The 19143-nt window shown below is 38.9% G+C and overlaps 1 protein-coding gene across 1 annotated transcript in view; it reads left to right on the top strand.

Annotated features, from left to right (window-relative positions):
* The window catches only part of OBSCN (obscurin, cytoskeletal calmodulin and titin-interacting RhoGEF), a 4979884-nt gene that overhangs the window by 3746358 nt on the left and 1214383 nt on the right, over positions 1 to 19143 (top strand). The window contains exon 58 of the mRNA XM_044066040.1: positions 17920 to 18186. Coding sequence (XP_043921975.1) covers positions 17920 to 18186 — 267 coding nt within the window. The remainder of the gene's footprint in view (positions 1 to 17919; positions 18187 to 19143) is intronic.

Below are 19143 nucleotides of genomic sequence, written 5' to 3'. Positions count from 1 at the left end.
AAGTACACCTGACATGTATTAGACTAAAGGGACTAAAAATATTTTAATGGCTTGTATCTTAGTATCCATATAACAAAACTTCCAGTTTCTCAATTTTGGTATTGTCTTCTGTTTAGTCTCTTCCGACATATCCTTAGCTGCCACCACACAGTCATTTCTAATTCATACTCCTAAATACTTAATTTTATCACTACCCCATAAATATGGATATTGTTGGAACAATTTGTGTGTGGGTACATAATTTACCGCTATTGCCTTTGTTTTAGCTTCATTAATTTTGTATCCTGAGAAGATATGAAACTGTGTGAAATGTTCCACAACACTGTAATGTCCCTTTCTGATTCTGTCATGTATAAGATAATATCATCTGCTAATAAAGCTAGCTTTTCCCGACTACCATACCAATGAACTCAACGAGGAATTAAACCCACAGTTAGGACAGTTGTTTAATCTTAGTCTCACCTCCGGATCATTACCCAGGAGTGGCGCTGGCGACTGTGGTCCCACTCCACAAAGGCGGTGCCAACCACAGACCCTGGAAATTACCGTCCCATTAGCTTGACAAGCCTTATCTGCAAAGCCATGGAGAGGATCATAATGGATCTCATAAATAAAGACATAGGGAATTTGCAGACTTTGGATCCAACCCAGTTTGGCTTTGTCAAAGGCAGATCATGCCTCTTAAACTTGGTTGACTTTTGAAACAGTCACCAAGGCCATTGACGAAGGAAAGGCAGTCCATACAGCCTACCTAGACCTGGCGAAGGCTTTCGATACAATACCCCACTCAGGCATCATTGATAAACTCATCAACTTAAATGTAAACCCATACATTACAAGATGGGTTGCAAACTGGCTGAGTGACAGAACCCACAGGGTCAGAGTTGCTGGCGCCATGTCAGACTCAAAGCCTGTCACAAGTGGTGTCCCACAGGGCTCAGTCCTGGGCCCACTCTTGTTTGGCATCTACTTTTCTGAAGTACAAGCAAACATAGGAGGGTTATGGCTGACAAAGTTTGCAGATGACTGCAAGCTGGGCGCCGTAGTTGAAAACACATCCGACACAGATACCCTTCAGAAGGGTCTCACAGAAACGGATAACTGGTGCCAGAGCCATGGCCTAAAGTTAAATGCCAAGAAATGCATAGTCATACCCTTCGGGAAAAATAAGGTTACCCCTAGCTACCATATAGAAGGCAATCCCCTGATCACAGAAGAAGTTATCAGGGACCTAGGAACCCAGGTGGACAGTAGCCTTTCATTTGACACCCATATTGCTAAAGTAGTTAGGAAAACCTTCTACATTGTCCACCTTATCATGAAGGGATTCACATCTAGATCAAGGGAAGTCATAGTCTCCCTGTACTCATCACTCATCAGACCAATGATCGAGTACAATGCCCCATTCGGAATGTATCTGACCCAACACTTGCAGCAGCTGGAGAGGCCACAAAAGTTCCTCACCAAAAGGATAAAGGGTCTCAAAAATCTGTCTTATGCTGCCCGACTGAACTCCAGTTATATTCAGTTGCTTACCGCTTGCTCAGAGGTGACCTATGCCTGACATACAAGGCCATGTCAAACCCAGATTTGATGAACATGCTTCATCTCAAAAAATCTAGATCCCTCAGAGCCACAAGGGCGGGAGACTTAAACCTCGACACGGTTATTAATAGGACGTGCTGGAGGGATAGATTCATCACCCAAAGACTCCCTATGCTGTGGAACAAAATCCCGGTCTATGTGAGGCTGGCCTTGTTCAAGAGGAATCTTGACCAATGGATGGGGGATCGCAGATACACCCCAGGGGTTACCTCAGTGTCACTGCTCGACAGAGGCACAGCAAAGTAATGGGCATAGTTTCTCCAAACTAAAGGGGTGGCATAAGCCACAAAACTATGGGCTAGGCTTATAAATGCCCTCGGGCAGATAGCCTAGTATAAACCTATGAACCTATGAACCTATAATTGTATCCTTGAATTTCTGAGTCTCTTATTTTCTTTGCAGTGGTTCAAAATATAATGCAAGCAACAAAGGGGAAAGTGGACAACCCTGCCTAGCTCCTCTACTCAAGCAGAAATTATCGGAGAGGAACTCACCCACTTTAATTCGTGCCTCCGATCGCTCATATATTCTTCTAATCAACATTATAATTGTATCAGGGAAAGCAAATGCTTCCATGGCCCTGCTCATGAAGTCCCAGTGTGCTCTGTCAAATGCTTTCTCAACACTGAGAATTAGTCGCTCAGAAAGTACTGTTGTTATAGAAGGATTTTCCAGAACCTGCACCCATTCATCTTGCTCTGCCTGCTTTAGAGAATGTATGGGTCACTGCCTGCAGTTTTCCTGATAGTCAGCCAGCTGCCCTTGAAATTCCTCAGTCTTTTTAAATTTTTATGCCCTATTCATAGGTTCATAGGTTGGTACTAGGCTATCGGCCCTAGGGCCTATACAAGCCTAGCCATAACAATTCCCTGGCTATTTCTTCCCACACTATTTACTTCCCTGGACCCCTGTCTAGCAGGGTGACTGACGTGATCCCCGGGGTGAATTTCCTTTCTCCCATCCAATCATCAAGGTTCCTTTTGAAGAGGGCCAAAGAGGCGCTCTGATTGACATGTATGGGCAGTCTATTCCAGACTCTGGGGAGTCTCTGGGTCAGGAACCTATCCCTCCAGCATGTTTTGTTCATTGTGATGACAAGGTTTAGATCCCTGGAGCGTGTGGCTCTGAGGGATTGGGATTTCTTTAAGTGTAGCATGTCCAGCAGCTCTGGGTTTGACATGGTCTTGTATGTTAAGCAGAGATCGCCTCGGAGTAGACGATATGCGACAGAGTATAGCTGGAGTTTTTAAAGGCGTTCAGCATAGGGCATCTGCTTTAGGCCTGTGATTCTTTTAGTGAGGTATTTCTGTGGTCTTTCCAGTTGTTGCAGATGTCTTGAGAGGTACATACCAAATATTCCCAAACCTTTAGTTGATCCTGCTGCTTCTTAGCACTTAGTTAATTCCTGTCCTAGTCTTCTTGATAAAGATGGGAAAATTATTGATAAGTACGGGAAGAAAGTGTATATTTCTGCAAATTTGATTTTCAGAATTTTGTCAGGCTGATATGGTATAGTTTGTGCTGACTAATTCTGAAAGACTGAGGAATAGTTTATCTGCACTTCATTCTTGTGAGGAAAAAAATCTGCTTTAAGTAATTTAGTTTCTTCTGTTGCTCATGTCCCTTCTTATTGTTTACAATGTATGTATGACTCTGAAATTTAGTGTTGAACATCCACCCCCCCCCTCGTCCCAATGCTGCAGAAGTCATCAGAAAGTGTGATGAAAGGGGTAAATTGATTCCAGGAATCTTAAGAATTTTAGCCAACTTTTTCCAAATTTTCCTAGGGAATTTCTAACCTCTTGTCCAATTTTGGCAAAAAAACAGAATAACCAGTCTCAGAAATGCAGGTAAAGATGATGTTTAAGAAGAAATGGCAAGGGGATTCCAAAAAGAAGCCTTGAACCTCCTAAAACCTAGGACAGTCCTACATGTCTGAATGACTGTTGAAGAGATCCTGTGACTCCCTTCCCACCCTGGCCCCTTTTTTCTTCAGGAAAGTCTGAATCTCATTTTTTTCTGTTTGACAACAGATAGTTTCAGACAATTGGGTTCTGAAAACCATGTCAGTGGGAGGAAGTTCCTCCTTTCCCTAGGGTCATTCCTCATCATTCTGATTAGACTCTTTAGTTTTCATTGCTTCTTCACCAAATGCTGTCCCAAAGGGTGATAGCACCAGTTCCTCCTTCCCCAAATGGGGAAGGATTTTTATTGAAGGATGTTCCTAATGCTAAAGAATGAAAATAGTCAGAGACTAGGTCTTTCTTTCGTAAACCTGTTTGTGATAGTGCCCAAATTCAAAATGATGTTGCTTCCTAACCTGTTACCTCTTCTTCTTCTTTCATGTTTCCTCTTAACTTTAGACTTAAAAATATGTTTATCATCACATCGCTATTCATCCAGACTTCAGATGTTTCTTAAGGTTTTGTGTGTCTGGATCACATTATCAGTCATCTCCCTTACCCTTTGGACTATCCACTGCACAAGGAGTGTTCACAAAGTGTCTAGCTCCAGTTGTAGCTCATTGCAAGATGCAGGGTATCCACATGTTTTTCATATTTAGACAACTTTCTTATCTTTGCAAAGTCTTTTTCAAAATGTCAGGAATATTTGTATTTGGTGAGAGATCTCTTACATAAGTCGGGATTCCAGGAGAACATTCAAAAGTCTTTTCTTGCCTTCTTCACACAGGATTGTGCTCCTTAGATGTCAACTAGACACCTTAGTTCAAACAGCTTTTCTTCCACAGAAAAAGTAGATCTGTATCTAGAGCAGTTTTTAAGGTTTTTCATTCAGATTTCAGTCAGTGTGAGGGAATACCTCAAGACTGTGGGTGTCATGTCATGTATGATTCTCATGATAACCCTGGCATGAGTCTATATGAGAAAGATATAGTTGCATCAGAAGTCTGTTTGGTCTCAGCACCAACACCTTTTGTTTTTTCTAATCCCATTGCTGGGGTTTGTCAGAAGAGAAATCATTTAGTGGAGACAACACATATCCTTAAATCCAGATCTGCCCTTCCCTCCCTGTTCCAAAGAAGTCAGTCAACACAGATGCTATGGACATTGCTTGGGAAGCAGTTTCAGGAGGGATAAAAGTACAGGGTGTGTTGTGCACCAAGGACAGACACAATAATGTAAATGTCAAGGAGTTGCTTGCCCTGATCAAGGCATTCAACTCTCTCTATCATCTTTGATCCCAGGGATCTCTTCAAGTTGTTACTGACAATACCACAGTCATGTGCTACATCAGTAAGCAAGGGGAAAACAGGTTATACCCCCCTTTGCAGGGTAGCCATGTGAGCTTGAGATATAGCTTCACAGTACAATCTCACTCTGTAGACATCTTAAATTTCTTAAGAGCAAAATTGAGCAGGACCAGGGCAGACCCTCAAGAATGGAAGCTAGATCGGGGGGGGGGGTCTTCCAAGATTTGATCTATCTGTGGAGAGTTCCTCAAGTAGACTTCATTGCCTCCTCTCTGAACAATCAACTTGCAAAATTATGTTCCAGAACTCCATTCAAGTAGGCCTGGAATCCAGATGTTTTTTTCCTTTTCCATGGACAGGAGTGTTCTTGGATAGTTTTCTACCATTTTCACTATTTTCCAGGGTACTTCTGAAGATTCATAAGGAATCCCCCAATATCACTGTGAAGACTCACTTCTGGTCCAGGCAGCCATGCTTCTCCCTTCTTTTGGAAATGGCCAGGTGCAATCACCACAAACTTCCTCACAGACTGGATCTACTGACACAAGTATAGGGTGTTTGATACACCCCAGTATCAATCAACTTCAGGTGACTGCCTGGATGATATGGTCTTAATTCCTTTTAGGCACCTGTTTACTGAGGATGTACACAGCATATACTAATGGAGCAAAGAAAACCTGCTACTAGAAGATCATGTATTAGCAAATGGCAAAAGGTTTTCTGGTTGGTGGCAACATATAGCCAGCACTCATTCAGGGCTAGTTGTCCTCTTGTTTTACAATATTTGTGTGAGTTACTATGCTGTGGCCTTTGTTATTTCTCTGTGAAGTTTCATTTATTGGTAATCTCAGCATGTCTGCCCATGGATCCTCCTCTTTCGATGCAGTTTCATGTAAAAATATATTTGAAAGGGGTTTTGCATAAGAGGCCTCCAAGAAAACTGGTGCCCCCTTCCTTTAGATCTTAATTTTGTGTTAAAGAAGTTAACACATGCTCCATTTAACCTGCTAACCTGGTCCTGGCTGACTTGAGTTTCTTAACACAGAAAACAGTTTTACTGATTGCAATGTCTTCTACAATAAGGGTATCTGAGTTGTGAGTGCTTATGGCGAGTCAGCCCTATCACATTTTCCACAAGGGGCAGGGTTTCAATGAGAATTAATCCTTCTTTTATGTCTTAAGCAGTGTCCGAGTTTTCTTTAAGCAAAACTATCTATCTCCCAGTTTTCTTTCATAAACCTAAAAATGAGGGAGAAAGGATACTCTGTACCTTGGATGTCTAGAGACAACTCAGATACTGTCTTGGGAGAACTAAAACTTTCAGATCTTTGGATCAGTTTGTTTCTTGTGAAGGTAAGCAGAAGGGACAACGTATGTCAAAACAGACTATTTCCAAATGTTTGCCTAAGGCTTTTACCTTTTTTTATACTCAGCATAACAAATCTATTCTAGGCAGGATCAAGGTCCACTCTACCAGGGCTTTGGCTTCATCTGTGGCTTTTTTGAAAGGGTTGGATTCTAGAAGTATTCTAGAAGCAACTGGCTGGTCTTTTACTATGTCCAGATCAGGCTTTTCCAGGACCATTCTCCAGGAGCTCCTGGACTGTTCTCCTTTCACCTCCAAAATGTAATGAGTCAGACGGCTACTGCAACAGTCATCATTATGATGAATGTAATACAGTTGTATATGTTAATGTCCTATAACAGTAGATGTTTGTATGATCACTGCTGCAGATGCCACTCCCTCTCGCCATCCTCCCTTTTTTTTTTTGGTGTGTTTTTATGCCAGGGTGTGGGCATTTATTTTTTGCTGTTCCTAGCATTGTCCTTTCAGGGCTCAGGCTCCCTCTGTCTGTTGGCAAGAAAGCTATGAATGGCTTGGGACCCAAACTTGTCTCTTCAGTCAGCTCAACTCGAGCTGCCTGACATTTTGGCACATGGAAGGTGCCATGAAGCTTTGGAAGTTGTCTGTCTGTTATATCCTTGGCAGAATATAATCCATACAGCTAAGCGTGCCATCACCAATAGAACCAAGATGCTCTCCAAAAAAAGGAAGCCAATCTGGTGGTCCCTTGCCATAAACAAACTTTACAACAAAAGGAAGAAACTGTTGCAGAAAAGAGCAAAATCCCAGGATGCAAAAAACTCCCTTACCAGCCTCAGTAAGAAGCTGAGATCCCTCATAAAATCCTCCAAAGCTAGTTACGAAAATAAAATTCCCAAAGATTCCAAAGACAACCACAAGGCATTCTATAGCTATGTCGAGAATCTAACTGACAATGCTCAGATCTGCTCTGAGCTACAACAGAATGACATTAAATATACTGATCCCAAGAATATTGCCAATATCCTAGCACATCGATTCAGTGCAAACTTCACTCCCCTCTCACCCCCTAAAGGGCCCATCTCAATACCGAAAGATTGCCAAATTCCAGTAATACTGGCCACACAGGTAGAAAACGCACTCTCCAAAGCTAAGAATACAGCATCCATGGGACCAGACGACATCCCAGGCTGTGTACTACATGAACTACAAAGTGAACTGGCACCTCACCTAAGTGTCATATTTAATCATAGCCTCACCTCAGGCTTCGTGCCCACTGAGTGGCGCACATCTACAGTTATCCCACTCCACAAGGGGGGATCCACCTTGGATCCCATGAACTACTGCCCCATCAGTCTGACGAGCCTGATCTGCAAGGCCATGAAACGTATTATCATGGAACTTATAAACAAAGACATTGGCAACCTTCAAACACTGGACCCCACACAGTTTGGGTTCGTGAAGGGCCGATCTTGTCTCCTGAACATGATTGACTTCTTCAAATCAGTCTCCAGAGCCGTGAAGAAGGGTAAGGCGGTCCACACAGCCAATCTGGACCTCGCCAAGGCCTTCAACACCATCCCCCACTCTGGAATCATAGATAAACTTACAAAGCTGGGCATTAATCCCTACATCACTCAATGGGTTGCCAGTGCTTACTGACAGAACCCACACTGTAAAAGTAGCCGACTCCAAATCCAGCTCCAGACAAGTGGAGTACCTCAGGGTTTAGTCCTGGGACCGCTCTTGTTTGGCATCAACTTCTCTGAAGTACAGGCCAACACTAAGGGACTCTGGCTAACAAAGTTTGCAGATGACTGCAAACTGGGAGCCATTATTGAATCCCCAAATGATGTGGATATTCTACAAAGGGGCCTTATAGAAACAGATGCTTGGTGCCAGAGCCATGGGCTCATGCTCAGTGCCAAGAAATGTATAGTTATCCCCTTTGGTAAAAAACATGTACCATGACACATAGGTGGCAGTACACTAAACTCCGAAAGTGTGATAAGAGACTTAGGGATACAGATGGACAGTGGACTCACCTTCGATAACCACATCGCCACAACAGTCAGGAAATCCTTCTATGTAGCACACCTCATTACTAAGGGCTTTTCATCCAGAAAAAAGGAGGTCATTGTCCCACTGTACTCATCCCTCATTAGACCCATTATAGAATACAATGCCCCATTTGGTGTGTACCTCTCAAGACATCTGCAACTACTGGAAAGGTCACAGAAATACCTCACTAAAAGAATCACAGGCCTAAAGCAGATGCCCTATACTGACCGTCTAAATAAACTCCACCTATACTCTGTCACATATCGTCTACTCAGAGGCGATCTCTGCTTAACATACAAGGCCATGTCAAACCCAGAGCTGTTGGACATGCTCCACTTAAAGAAATCCCAATCCCTCAGAGCCACACGCTCCAGGGATCTAAACCTTGTCATCACAATGAACAAAACATGCTGGAGGGATAGATTCCTGACCCAGAGACTCCCCAGAGTCTGGAATAGACTGCCCATACATGTCAAGCAGTGCGCCTCTTTGGCCCTCTTCAAAAGGAACCTTGATGCTTGGATGGGAGAAAGGAAATTCACCCAGGGGATCACGTCAGTTGCCCTGCTAGACAGGGATCCAAGGAAGTAAATACTGTGGGAAGAAAGAGCTGGGGAATTGTTATGGCTAGGCTTGTGTAGGCCCTAGGGCCGATAGCCTAGTACCAACCTATGAACCTAAGGCTACTGCAGCAGTGATAATTTGTGTATCTACTGTTATGGTAAGTTTATTTACACAGCTGTACTTTCCTTCCAGTTTCTGTGGTACAGCAGAAAATCTAAGGTTTTATCTATGCTTTTTGTCTGCCAATAGTACCATTTTCTGAAACAGCTCTTCTTAAGAATGCTCATGTTCAACTTTAGCCTTTTCTAGACTTTGGCCTCTGATTTTTCCATTTTTATCAGTTATTGTTTTTTCTATTTTTTCCAGCCTTTTGTTATTTATATATTTATTTTGATATATTCCTTCAATGTTTCATCTAATTTATTTTCCTACTAAATTTACTGGAAGCTATCTCTTGTACCAAAGCTGAAATCTGAACAGCTTTTTGCTGTACAGCTGCAGGATTCTTCCTAGCCAGTTATCTCTGAATTTTTTTCTGGTTGATTTTCTTTCACATTCTCCAAATTTATGTTTTGCTGGAGTCAGTCCAAGGTAATTATTAGCCAGTGACTGAATTTTACCCAAGTAACAGTTTCAATATCCTTTTTTTTCCTCAGTTTCTGTTTTCACACTGGGAGAGCTGAAATTAAGCTATTGCTTACTATGTAGCTGTCTTGGAAATCCCAAAATTTCCACTGACATTTAAGATAAATTCATGTAGTTCTACATACATTTGCAAAGACTACAAATTATTTATTTATTTATTTATTTAAATTAACAAGTGTAGTTAATGTGCCTATAATATTTATACTCTGGTGTATCTTATGCCTTGTTTATGTAAAAAAGACCACTGTAGCCTGATGCCAGATCTCTGGAACATGTCCAGTTGCGGAGAGTATATTATCTAGAATACATAAGTAGAACATGGTATAGAGTTTGTGCACCAGACTATCAATGGTTAATTTAGGATGACAATTTTCAACATTATTTCTCTAAAGTCTGCCATCAGTATAATGCTGATGTCTCTGTAGGGCCCTTTATTTGTTATCTCCTCAATGAAACTTTGCAAAGTTAGATATATCATATGCCAGCAACATTGTTGTATTGTACTATTTATTTATTAATACTGCAAAGTTGAGAGTTGTGTTTTGTGCAACCATGCGTAAAGTGTTTTTCTGATGGACAGCAGTTTCTGTCACTGTATGAATATTATTATTATTATTATTATTATTATTATTATTATTATTCGTACATTTGCTGTGCTGCTGTCTCCTTACTATTTACTGCTGTTGTCTGTATATAATTGTTAGTTTTATATTGTCTTTTGTTATAACATGAGATTTGTTTGCCTTTAAGTACTAAAAATGACTCTTCTCAGCTGAACATTCTTGGTTAATGAATGTCAATAAAAACGGGAAAATTAAAATTTCAGAAAATGCATATTCTAGACTTACCCCAAGTTTCCTGATCATCTAGTTGTTTTAATAGAATTTATATTGTTAACTGAAATTGCAAGCCAGATTAGCATGCTCCAAGAACAGATAAGCTTTTGCTCAATTGTTTGTGGGACTGCAAAATAATCCTGCCATCTTAGTTTGTTTTAAATGTTCTAGAAAATGGTATATGATGGACAGTAACAGCAATACTGAAATTGTAACAAGTGCTCATTATAGTCACTGAGCTGTACCTGACAGCATGCGTACAGAATGTGGTAATGCTGAACTTTTACATATTAAGAACTGTACCATCTGCTTTCTGTTACTGTGCTGTCACTGAAGCTGTTAACCATACTATTGTGATAGAAGGGAAAGATTTGCAAGGATTATTGTACACAGGGAGCATGATTATGTTAGTTTGATAATTTCCCAATGGATGGGAAATTGGAAATTCACCCTAGGTCTATCACCTGTGTTTCTCATGGACAGAGATAGTCTGAAAATTATACCATAGCATACATATACCCCTTAAAATAACCTGTAAGACACATTAAACTTGCAGGATACATTTGAGATGCGTAGCTAGGCTTGTAAAGGCCCCAGTGGTCATTAGCCAAGTATCTGTGAACCTATAATGAAATAATGAACAATACATTAATTTATTATTTTGTTTTCTGATATAATTAAGAGGAATGTTGTTACTGTCATCTTATTTAGATGGTAGTCTAGTTTCATTGTGTCTTCTGACTAATTTCATCAGTTTAGTGAGATGTTTCCATGTCCTGTTTAAGTCGGATCTGTGTAGTGTTTTTGAAAGTGGTATAATGTCTTCTTTTCCTATTACGTGTTACTGATTTTATAGGTCTGTCATAATTGTTATTTAGGCTACTAGTATACAGATGTTCCACTGATATTCATTTTGGGTTCATTTTGTAATAATGAAATTACATTTTTTTCAAGCAACCTGTGGTCTAATTTGTGAGTAATTAAGCATCATATATCTGGCTTTGTCGACTGTGTTTATTACTACATAATTATCCTTAGCTCAATCTGGATGGAAGACAGGTTTCCTAAATATGATGGTATAATGGTAAATATTTAGTTGTGGTGGGAGAAATTTGAAGGAAGATCAGTGAGAAGCAATTTTTGTTATTACAATACTAAGTGTGTTGCCTCTAGCTGACCTATGAGCATTTTGTTTTATTTATTTTATTTTTATTTTATTTTACATTTGTTGACCGGGATATATGTCCATTTTCAGTGGAGGCCCGGGGAGAAAAGCTCCACAAACAACAACCAAATAGGACAAGACAATGATATTTATAATATAAATTGGTACATTACAAAACTTTATAACATATTACATATCTAAGATTTTATATTCTGTATTGCAATAGGGAAAAACCTGATGTAAAATTAACCTAGATACAACAGTAGTTTGAATTAATAATGGAAATTATATCTACGAGATACTATAGATACTAAAGTCGCACAAAATATCAAAAGAAAAACGGTAGTGTTAAGTGGATAGGGTATACAAAAGCAAAATGCAAGGATGCAGTTATAGTGTTCAGTCTCACAAGAGTTGTGGTCTTATATGAAAATGGTTAGTCATTCAATAGTATATACATATTTACATGAGGAAAAATCCTCAGAATGGTCAAGAACACTATTATCAGCGAGTAAACACAAGATAATGTTCATAAGAGGCTAGGAATCAAGGGAGTCTAGAAAAGGGTATGGTGGTTAGTCTGGGTTATCACAGGAGCATAGCCAGTGTGATTTGAGGTAGGGTTTGAGCTTGCTTTTAAATAGGTTAACTGAGGATAGTGAGGTTAGTTGACTTGGGAGGCTGTTCCAGGTTTTACCTACTGTATTAGAGAACAGGGTGTCACCAGCTGAATTGTTGGATTTAGATATTTGTACAAGTAGTTTATTAGATGAGCGTAAGGTTTTGAGATTGTTATAGGGGATGACTAGGGATGTAAGTATGAGTGTATTTTGAGGTAGATGCAGGATCTTATGGGCTACTATTAGTTGATTGAAAAGTATTAGATTTGGCAACTCTAACCATCCAAGTTGATTCAGGTTGATACAGTGATGAGTTCTATAAGAGGACCCAGCTGCAAATCTGGCAATATTGTTGTAGAAGGATGACAGTTTACTCAGATTACTTCTGCATATTGTGGTATAGATAGGGGAGGCATAGAGCAGGGTAGAGATAAGGTGGGTGTGAGCAATGGTGACCCTGGCTAGAGGAGTTAGAAAGGGTTTGATTCTGTAGAGGGAACCTAGTTTCTTATTTACTGTTTTTATGGTGTTATTAATGTGAGGTTCAAAAGACAAGTTATTATCTATTAGTACTCTGAGTAGTTTGGTGGTTGGCTCAGGCGATATTATAGTTCCATTATTTGAAGTGATAGTAAAGTTAAGTGTGGAGGTTCTGCGAGTGGGGGTGAATAGTAGCAGTTTAGTTTTTTGGGGGTTTAAGATAAGACATCTTTGTAGGAGCCAGTTTTCGACAGTGCTAAAAGTCTTTTGGGTTAGTGACTGAAGTTCTGATTGGGAAGTTAGAGCATATGAGTGTGGAGTCATCTGCGTATTGGATACAGTCAGCTTGTGGAATTACAGAATGGAGGTAATTTGTAAAGATGGAGAAGAGTAAAGGACCCAATATGGATCCTTGACGGACCCCTAGGGCAACTGGGAGGTGGGAAGATAAAGTATTATCCCATAGCACAGCCTGTTGCCTATTATCTAGGTATGACTGGAACCACTGTATAGTAAGGGCATCCAGTGACAATGTTCTAACAGATTTTGATTTATGAAATCCATTTATGATTGTAAGCATCTCATTTTATGTTTCAGTGATTAAAGTCACCCATGAGAATTTTACTGGTCTCCGTTTTAACTGTAATGGAAAATGAAAGTAGTTTTCAATGCGCTGTAGTAATAATGGGAGGAGTTTACACTGAGTGGTCTTGAATTCAGATTTATCTGTTTCAGTGTTTATAAGCATAGATTCTAATTCACACATTTTTATGTTAGTCTTGGTTTTAAATGGATTTGTTCAAATAAGCAGATACATCTGCATTTTCTATATATTCTTGTTCAAGGAAAGGAAGCCAATCTCTGTGAATTAGGTAGTGAGTTACTTTTGTTAAACTAGAGTTTTATTTATTATACATAAGCCTATGTTCTTAATGAAGGAAAAGCTTCAAAACAACTCTGTTTAAACTGCTTACATTTGGCAGGGCTGCCATTTTTTCAGTTATTAATGGATTCTTTTTCACAGTTTTGATGTAACTTGTACTGGTCAAAAAAAAAAAAAAAAAAACCACCGGGAGGCAGAAAGTTAACAATTTCTTGTGGTGAGAGGTGCAATCTATCAGTGCAAAGCAGGTAGACAGGCCGGTCACACATTTCATGCCAGGCTCACAGGCACTGAATCTTTCTGCTTATTGCTTCCAAGTCCTTAGCTGTGAAATGAAAATCAGGATTTTAATTCTAAACTCGGATACCATTTGAGGAGGAGGTAGACTGTCATTAAAATGTTTTTTTTTTTTTTTTTGGACAATCTGAATTTTGAATACCACATCATATCTTCTTGTATGTCATTGAATATTCACCTCTTTAAATTTTTGATCCCCCAACCTATAATGGATTCATGTCAGACATTGACAGAAGTACCACTAAAAGTTTTCAGAGCAACAAAAAAAGTGTGAAAGCCTGACCCCATGAAAGTATCTGAATGCAAAGATCACATCTTCAACTTCAGAGAATTAAAATGAGGAATAAAATTGCTAAATAAGGTCCAACAGGGAGTGCAAAGGGAATTGCACACCAGATTATGGAATACCAAGCAGATGTATGGAGTAAATGTGACAGACACGCCAGTAGAGAAAGAAGAGATGGCAGTGTCCCTACCCACCACAATAAATCATGAAAATGTATAAGCAAAGAGGTATTCAAAAGGATGGCATCAAAGTAGCAAAGAGAGGACAGAACAGGCAAAATCTAGATTGTTGCAACAGTGATTTATGAACAGTGGCAGGGAATTGGACTGACAGACCACATATAAATTGGCAGGAGGGCAGAAGCATAGGGCAAGTACACCGCTCATAAGGGACTACAACTTGTACCACAAGTAAAAGTACCATTTTTACAGTAAGCTCGAGTATGCGGTTACAGCTTCAATGAGTTGTTAGCATTGCTGAAGACGTCTAGGATGCTGTTGTCTGACCTTTAAGCTATAATGCTCAGTAAATACTCCTTCCAGATGTAAGTCAGTTATCTCTGCGCACTGTTGAGACATCTCCAGTCTTTATGGACATCTGTGCCAATTTCCGTTCTCTTGCAGGACCTCAGCTAACACCTATAGACCTACTTATCCAGTAGGCCTCACTGACTGTGTTGCAGGTCTCCCATAGCATTCTGGTTCTTGAGAAGGCACTTAGCACACAGGTCTCCAACTGTTCAAACTACAGTAGGCTAATCTGATACAGAGAGATTTTACATGGATGACTGAGGGGTAAGGTTTTGCTTTCAAACCATCATAAATGTGTCTTCCAAATTTTCCAGCATGGAAACAGCAGAGACTGGGAAACAGGGTTTCAAGTTCTGCCAAGATCACTGTCACTGCACCCATCTCTAATGGTGTTAGGAGAAATGAAACAGACACCTCTTTGGGGTGTAATTGTTGAAATTTCAAGTGGAACCTTTGGCAGCATCTGTGTCTAAGTCTGTAAAAAGAATTCCAACTCTGCAGATAGGTGGTGCACTTCCATGTGTTCCAGGGCCATAGGCCACATAATGTTACATGCCCTCAGAGTCCTGTGACTCATTACAGCTTGTACAACAACAGGGAACAGTTTTTGACACCATGACTGGACAAGAGGGCATGTATACTTTGCTTTTCTGCCACAAAGGTGATATTAATCAGCCTTTATACACTGGCACTCGGGTCCTGTAAAGTTCCAATATGTCAATAATAGTAGCTCCATACTTCCCCTGCTTGTCTGTATAGTAGCAAATCACAAGGGTAAATAACTTTATCTGACACTGCTCTAGACTGAACTGCTGTATGTTGTTAACATTTTATAGTGAGGCTGTGGATTGTTACTGTACAGAGCTTGTGTATTCTTCATACGAATTCCTGCCACGATAGTAGGTTGGGTACAACTTCAGGATTATTGGCATTGAGCAGTTCTTTAAGACCCAATAGGGAGGGGCCCTATTACCAGTGGCATGGGTCATTAGATCTGCTAAACTTTACAGCATTCAAAAGTTGATGATAGTTTGCTGAGTGAAACAACTCTTCGCTTCAGTTTTTGAAGTTTTAATTGCCCTTGCATGGCATTTCCTTATGATCCCTGTTGTAATTCCAAGTGTTGTTATTGTGGAAAGAAAGTACAAAATGTAGGAGAACAGTGAATGCCAAATATCACTATTGTCCTATAAAATTGTTTTTTTTTTGGGGGGGGGGTAGGCCTCTTGTACGTCCCAGTGTGGAAGGCCACCCACACACATCTCCACTGCTTGTAAAAATTAACTCTGAAATCACCGTATGTCAGTGGAAAGAAAATACTGCAAGAAAAAAATTATTTTAGACTTCTTACAGGTAAATCCACAGTTTTTCTGAATCATCCTCGCTATTCTGGGACTCACACTAATGAGTTGCAGAATTGCAAACAGTTACCATTTCCTGGTGAAACACTATGCAAAACTCAAGAATGTATGACTGCTCAGTCACCAAATGTGAAATAATTAAAACATAAAATAATTTAACTGCTTTTGTTCTTTTAATGTCACCAGAACTTTTTCAGAAATACCATTCAAAAAATATTTTTAAATAACTTATACATAGTGATGTAATAATTAAATTAACCAATCACTTACTTACTTACATTCATACATAATTACTTACTTACATTCATACATAATTAATTAATTCATGAAAAATTAATTAATATCCGGAAATCCTTTAAAAAACAAAGTATTTAAAAAATAAGATGTCTGAAATATTCCCACTCAAATATCTGTTAAAATAACAGTGAAACTTCACAATATCTTAGTTTTCAAAATGCATTTAATATTTACACTATCATTAAGTCCTGTTTTTTTCTGCCCTTAACATTATCTGCCATTTAAGTTCTCTACATTCCAGTACATTCTTGAAGCTGTTGATAGAAGAAATTCCATTAACATCTTCTAATACAAAAAAAAGCAAAACTTTCTAAAACTAGAACAGCACATAGTGTATTTGGCCAATGCGTTTGTGTAATGCTTGTTTTAATAGTATTATTGTGTTCTGAAATTCATAGAGATAACTTTCTAATGGTTTTACCTACGTAATAATTGTCACAATTACAACTGTCCAAATACCTACTTGCTTAACGTTAACTCCAACCTTTTGTGTACTTTGTCTTTCCAAAAGTTTTTTGATGTTACTACTTATTTTGTATATAAATTTGGGCTCCTCCCTCAATTACTTTAACTAAATCTGGATTACCTAATATTACTTTCCAGTTTGTCTCTCACCACTTTTTGATTTAAATTTCATCCAAACTCATTGGTACAGGGGAAAACGCTATGTTTTTTATATTTGTTGTCCACCCCTTCTTTCAGAATAAATCCAGTAATTAATATGAGGGAATATTTGACGTGTCTATCTTTAAGGATTTTTTCAACAATAGATTTTAATTTGTGTAATCGATACCCTCATTCACTAAACATGTCAGTGAGAATATTTATCTTCTCCAAAAAGTTATTGTCAGCACTAACAAGTCTACTAAGCTTAATGGCTTATCCTCTAAAGACATTAAATTTCATAAAATCTGGGTGATAACTGCCAAATTGTAAGTAGTTGTTAGTGATGACTCCCTCGTCTATAAATGCTGAACATAAATACTTGTTTTTATCTGATCACTGTCTGCCTACATTGCCGCCATGACTCTCAGTTTGAAGGGCTATTAATAAGTCTAAGTTTACTGTTTTGCACATTTTAATTCAGTAGTGTCTACTGTTACATTGAGTTATGTAGTAGACATCACTGCAGGTTGTATTGTTTCTCTTACATCCTTTGGGAAAAATAAATAGAGGAAATGGGGAAATGCCACTTTACCAGAGTATTTATGGACAGGTATCATGTGAGCGCTGACAAGAACTATTAAAATATTGTTTCACATTTAATAACATCACATTAAGGGCAGTAGTACTTAACTACTGCTACAATAAATATGCAAAATAGATGCCACAACAGCTGAAAACTGTTTGTTTAGGCTGCTAGTATAATTTTCAAAAGATAAGTGCAACTGCTGGGGGTTGAAGGGACAAACTTGGGAGAAGCAGTCTGATTGTTTTATGTTTAGTAAGCTCACTGTAGAAAGAGCAATGTAGTTTGTATATGAACTGTACACCAATGATAGACCTGAGTATGTTGATACATAACTTGCAAATATACTTAATCTTTTTTGTAAGCAGTAGTAACGTAGACATATACAAACTCTGCAGACAGAATGCTGTATAGGTCAAAGGTCGAATGCATTTTTATCTGTTTAGTCAACAATTCATCTTTATTATAATCTACAGTGGCCATTAAATGTTAGAGCTTGTGCTACAGAACCAACATACTTTTCTTCTGCATACCTGTAATGTCATTATTTTGCTTTATTTCTTAGCACTGCCAGCAGATTTTGTAAAATATTTAGAGAATGAAGATGTTGAAGAAGGCGAAACTGCAGTGCTTTGCTGTGAACTGACCAAATCTAATGCTCCTGTACAGTGGATGAAAGGAGGGGTGGTGCTTCAGTCAAGCAGCAAGTATGATATCAGACAGAGAGGCCCCATTGCTGAATTGCTGATTTACAACATTACACCTGCAGATGGTGGAAACTACACATGTGATACAGGATACAAGCAAGCTACTGCATCTGTATCTGTTAAAGGTATATATAAATATACATGGCTTCCAGGCACCGGCCTGACAATGTACATGCAAGTGTATATGTATGCCTAATAATGTCACTGTAGTGCATTGCATATGAGAAAAACATGTTGATAATGTGTTAATTCAGTTCTACTTTACTCTTTGACGAGAGTGTAACCATTATTTAGATTTTTCTAACATTCTTGGCTTCTTCATTTTAGGTCTCTTGAGGTGTGTTTTTTCAATTTGATTATTCTAATGATTTTTGAGATGCAAATGCTTGCAGAATTTGCCACTTTTGGCAGATTGAAACTTTTTCTTGCTGTTTTTAAAATATGTATTACTTAATCAAACTTTTTCTTGCTGTTTTTAAAATATGTATTACTTAATCTTTTGATCAAATTAATGACAGAGCCTTGAAGAAACCACCTTTCTGTGCTGTTTTTTAAAATATGTATTACTTAATCTTTCAATCAAATTAATGACAGAGCCTTGAAGAAACCAAAGTCAGATTTGTAGTCTTGAGTAATGAAGTATTCATTTTATCTGATGTTGATTCTCCGTCTTGTATACCCTGTCAAGCATTAGGTGACAGAGGTTGTGTGCCTTGAAGTTCACACTATTCAGGTTCCAAAAATTAACATGTTTATTTATGGAGTAGACTAACTGCTGAAGATAATGCTTGTAAATCAGAAGGTGTTGATCACCAGCTAATCTTCTGGAGAGAAAATCACGTTCTAGCAAAGCAAGTTTGTTTATGAACAGGAGAGCAGTATCATGAGAATCACAAAAGCAAATCTAATCAATTTCAGGCTGCTGACAAGCTTTATACATGTAAAGTACACCAGGCAGCAGATCACAAATCCCAAGCTTAGGTAGTTCTTTTGGAATATCCCCCAAAATAATTCACAATTTTTGGATTATTGTTACATTATCCAGTAAACTTTCCATTCTCATTTATATGACAGCTCAAAGA

Source organism: Protopterus annectens, chromosome 3.part0 (assembly GCF_019279795.1).
Source record: "Protopterus annectens isolate FY-2018-M chromosome 3.part0, PAN1.0, whole genome shotgun sequence".
Lineage (NCBI taxonomy): Eukaryota > Metazoa > Chordata > Ceratodontiformes > Protopteridae > Protopterus > Protopterus annectens.
This window is presented reverse-complemented; position numbering and strand designations above follow the sequence as displayed.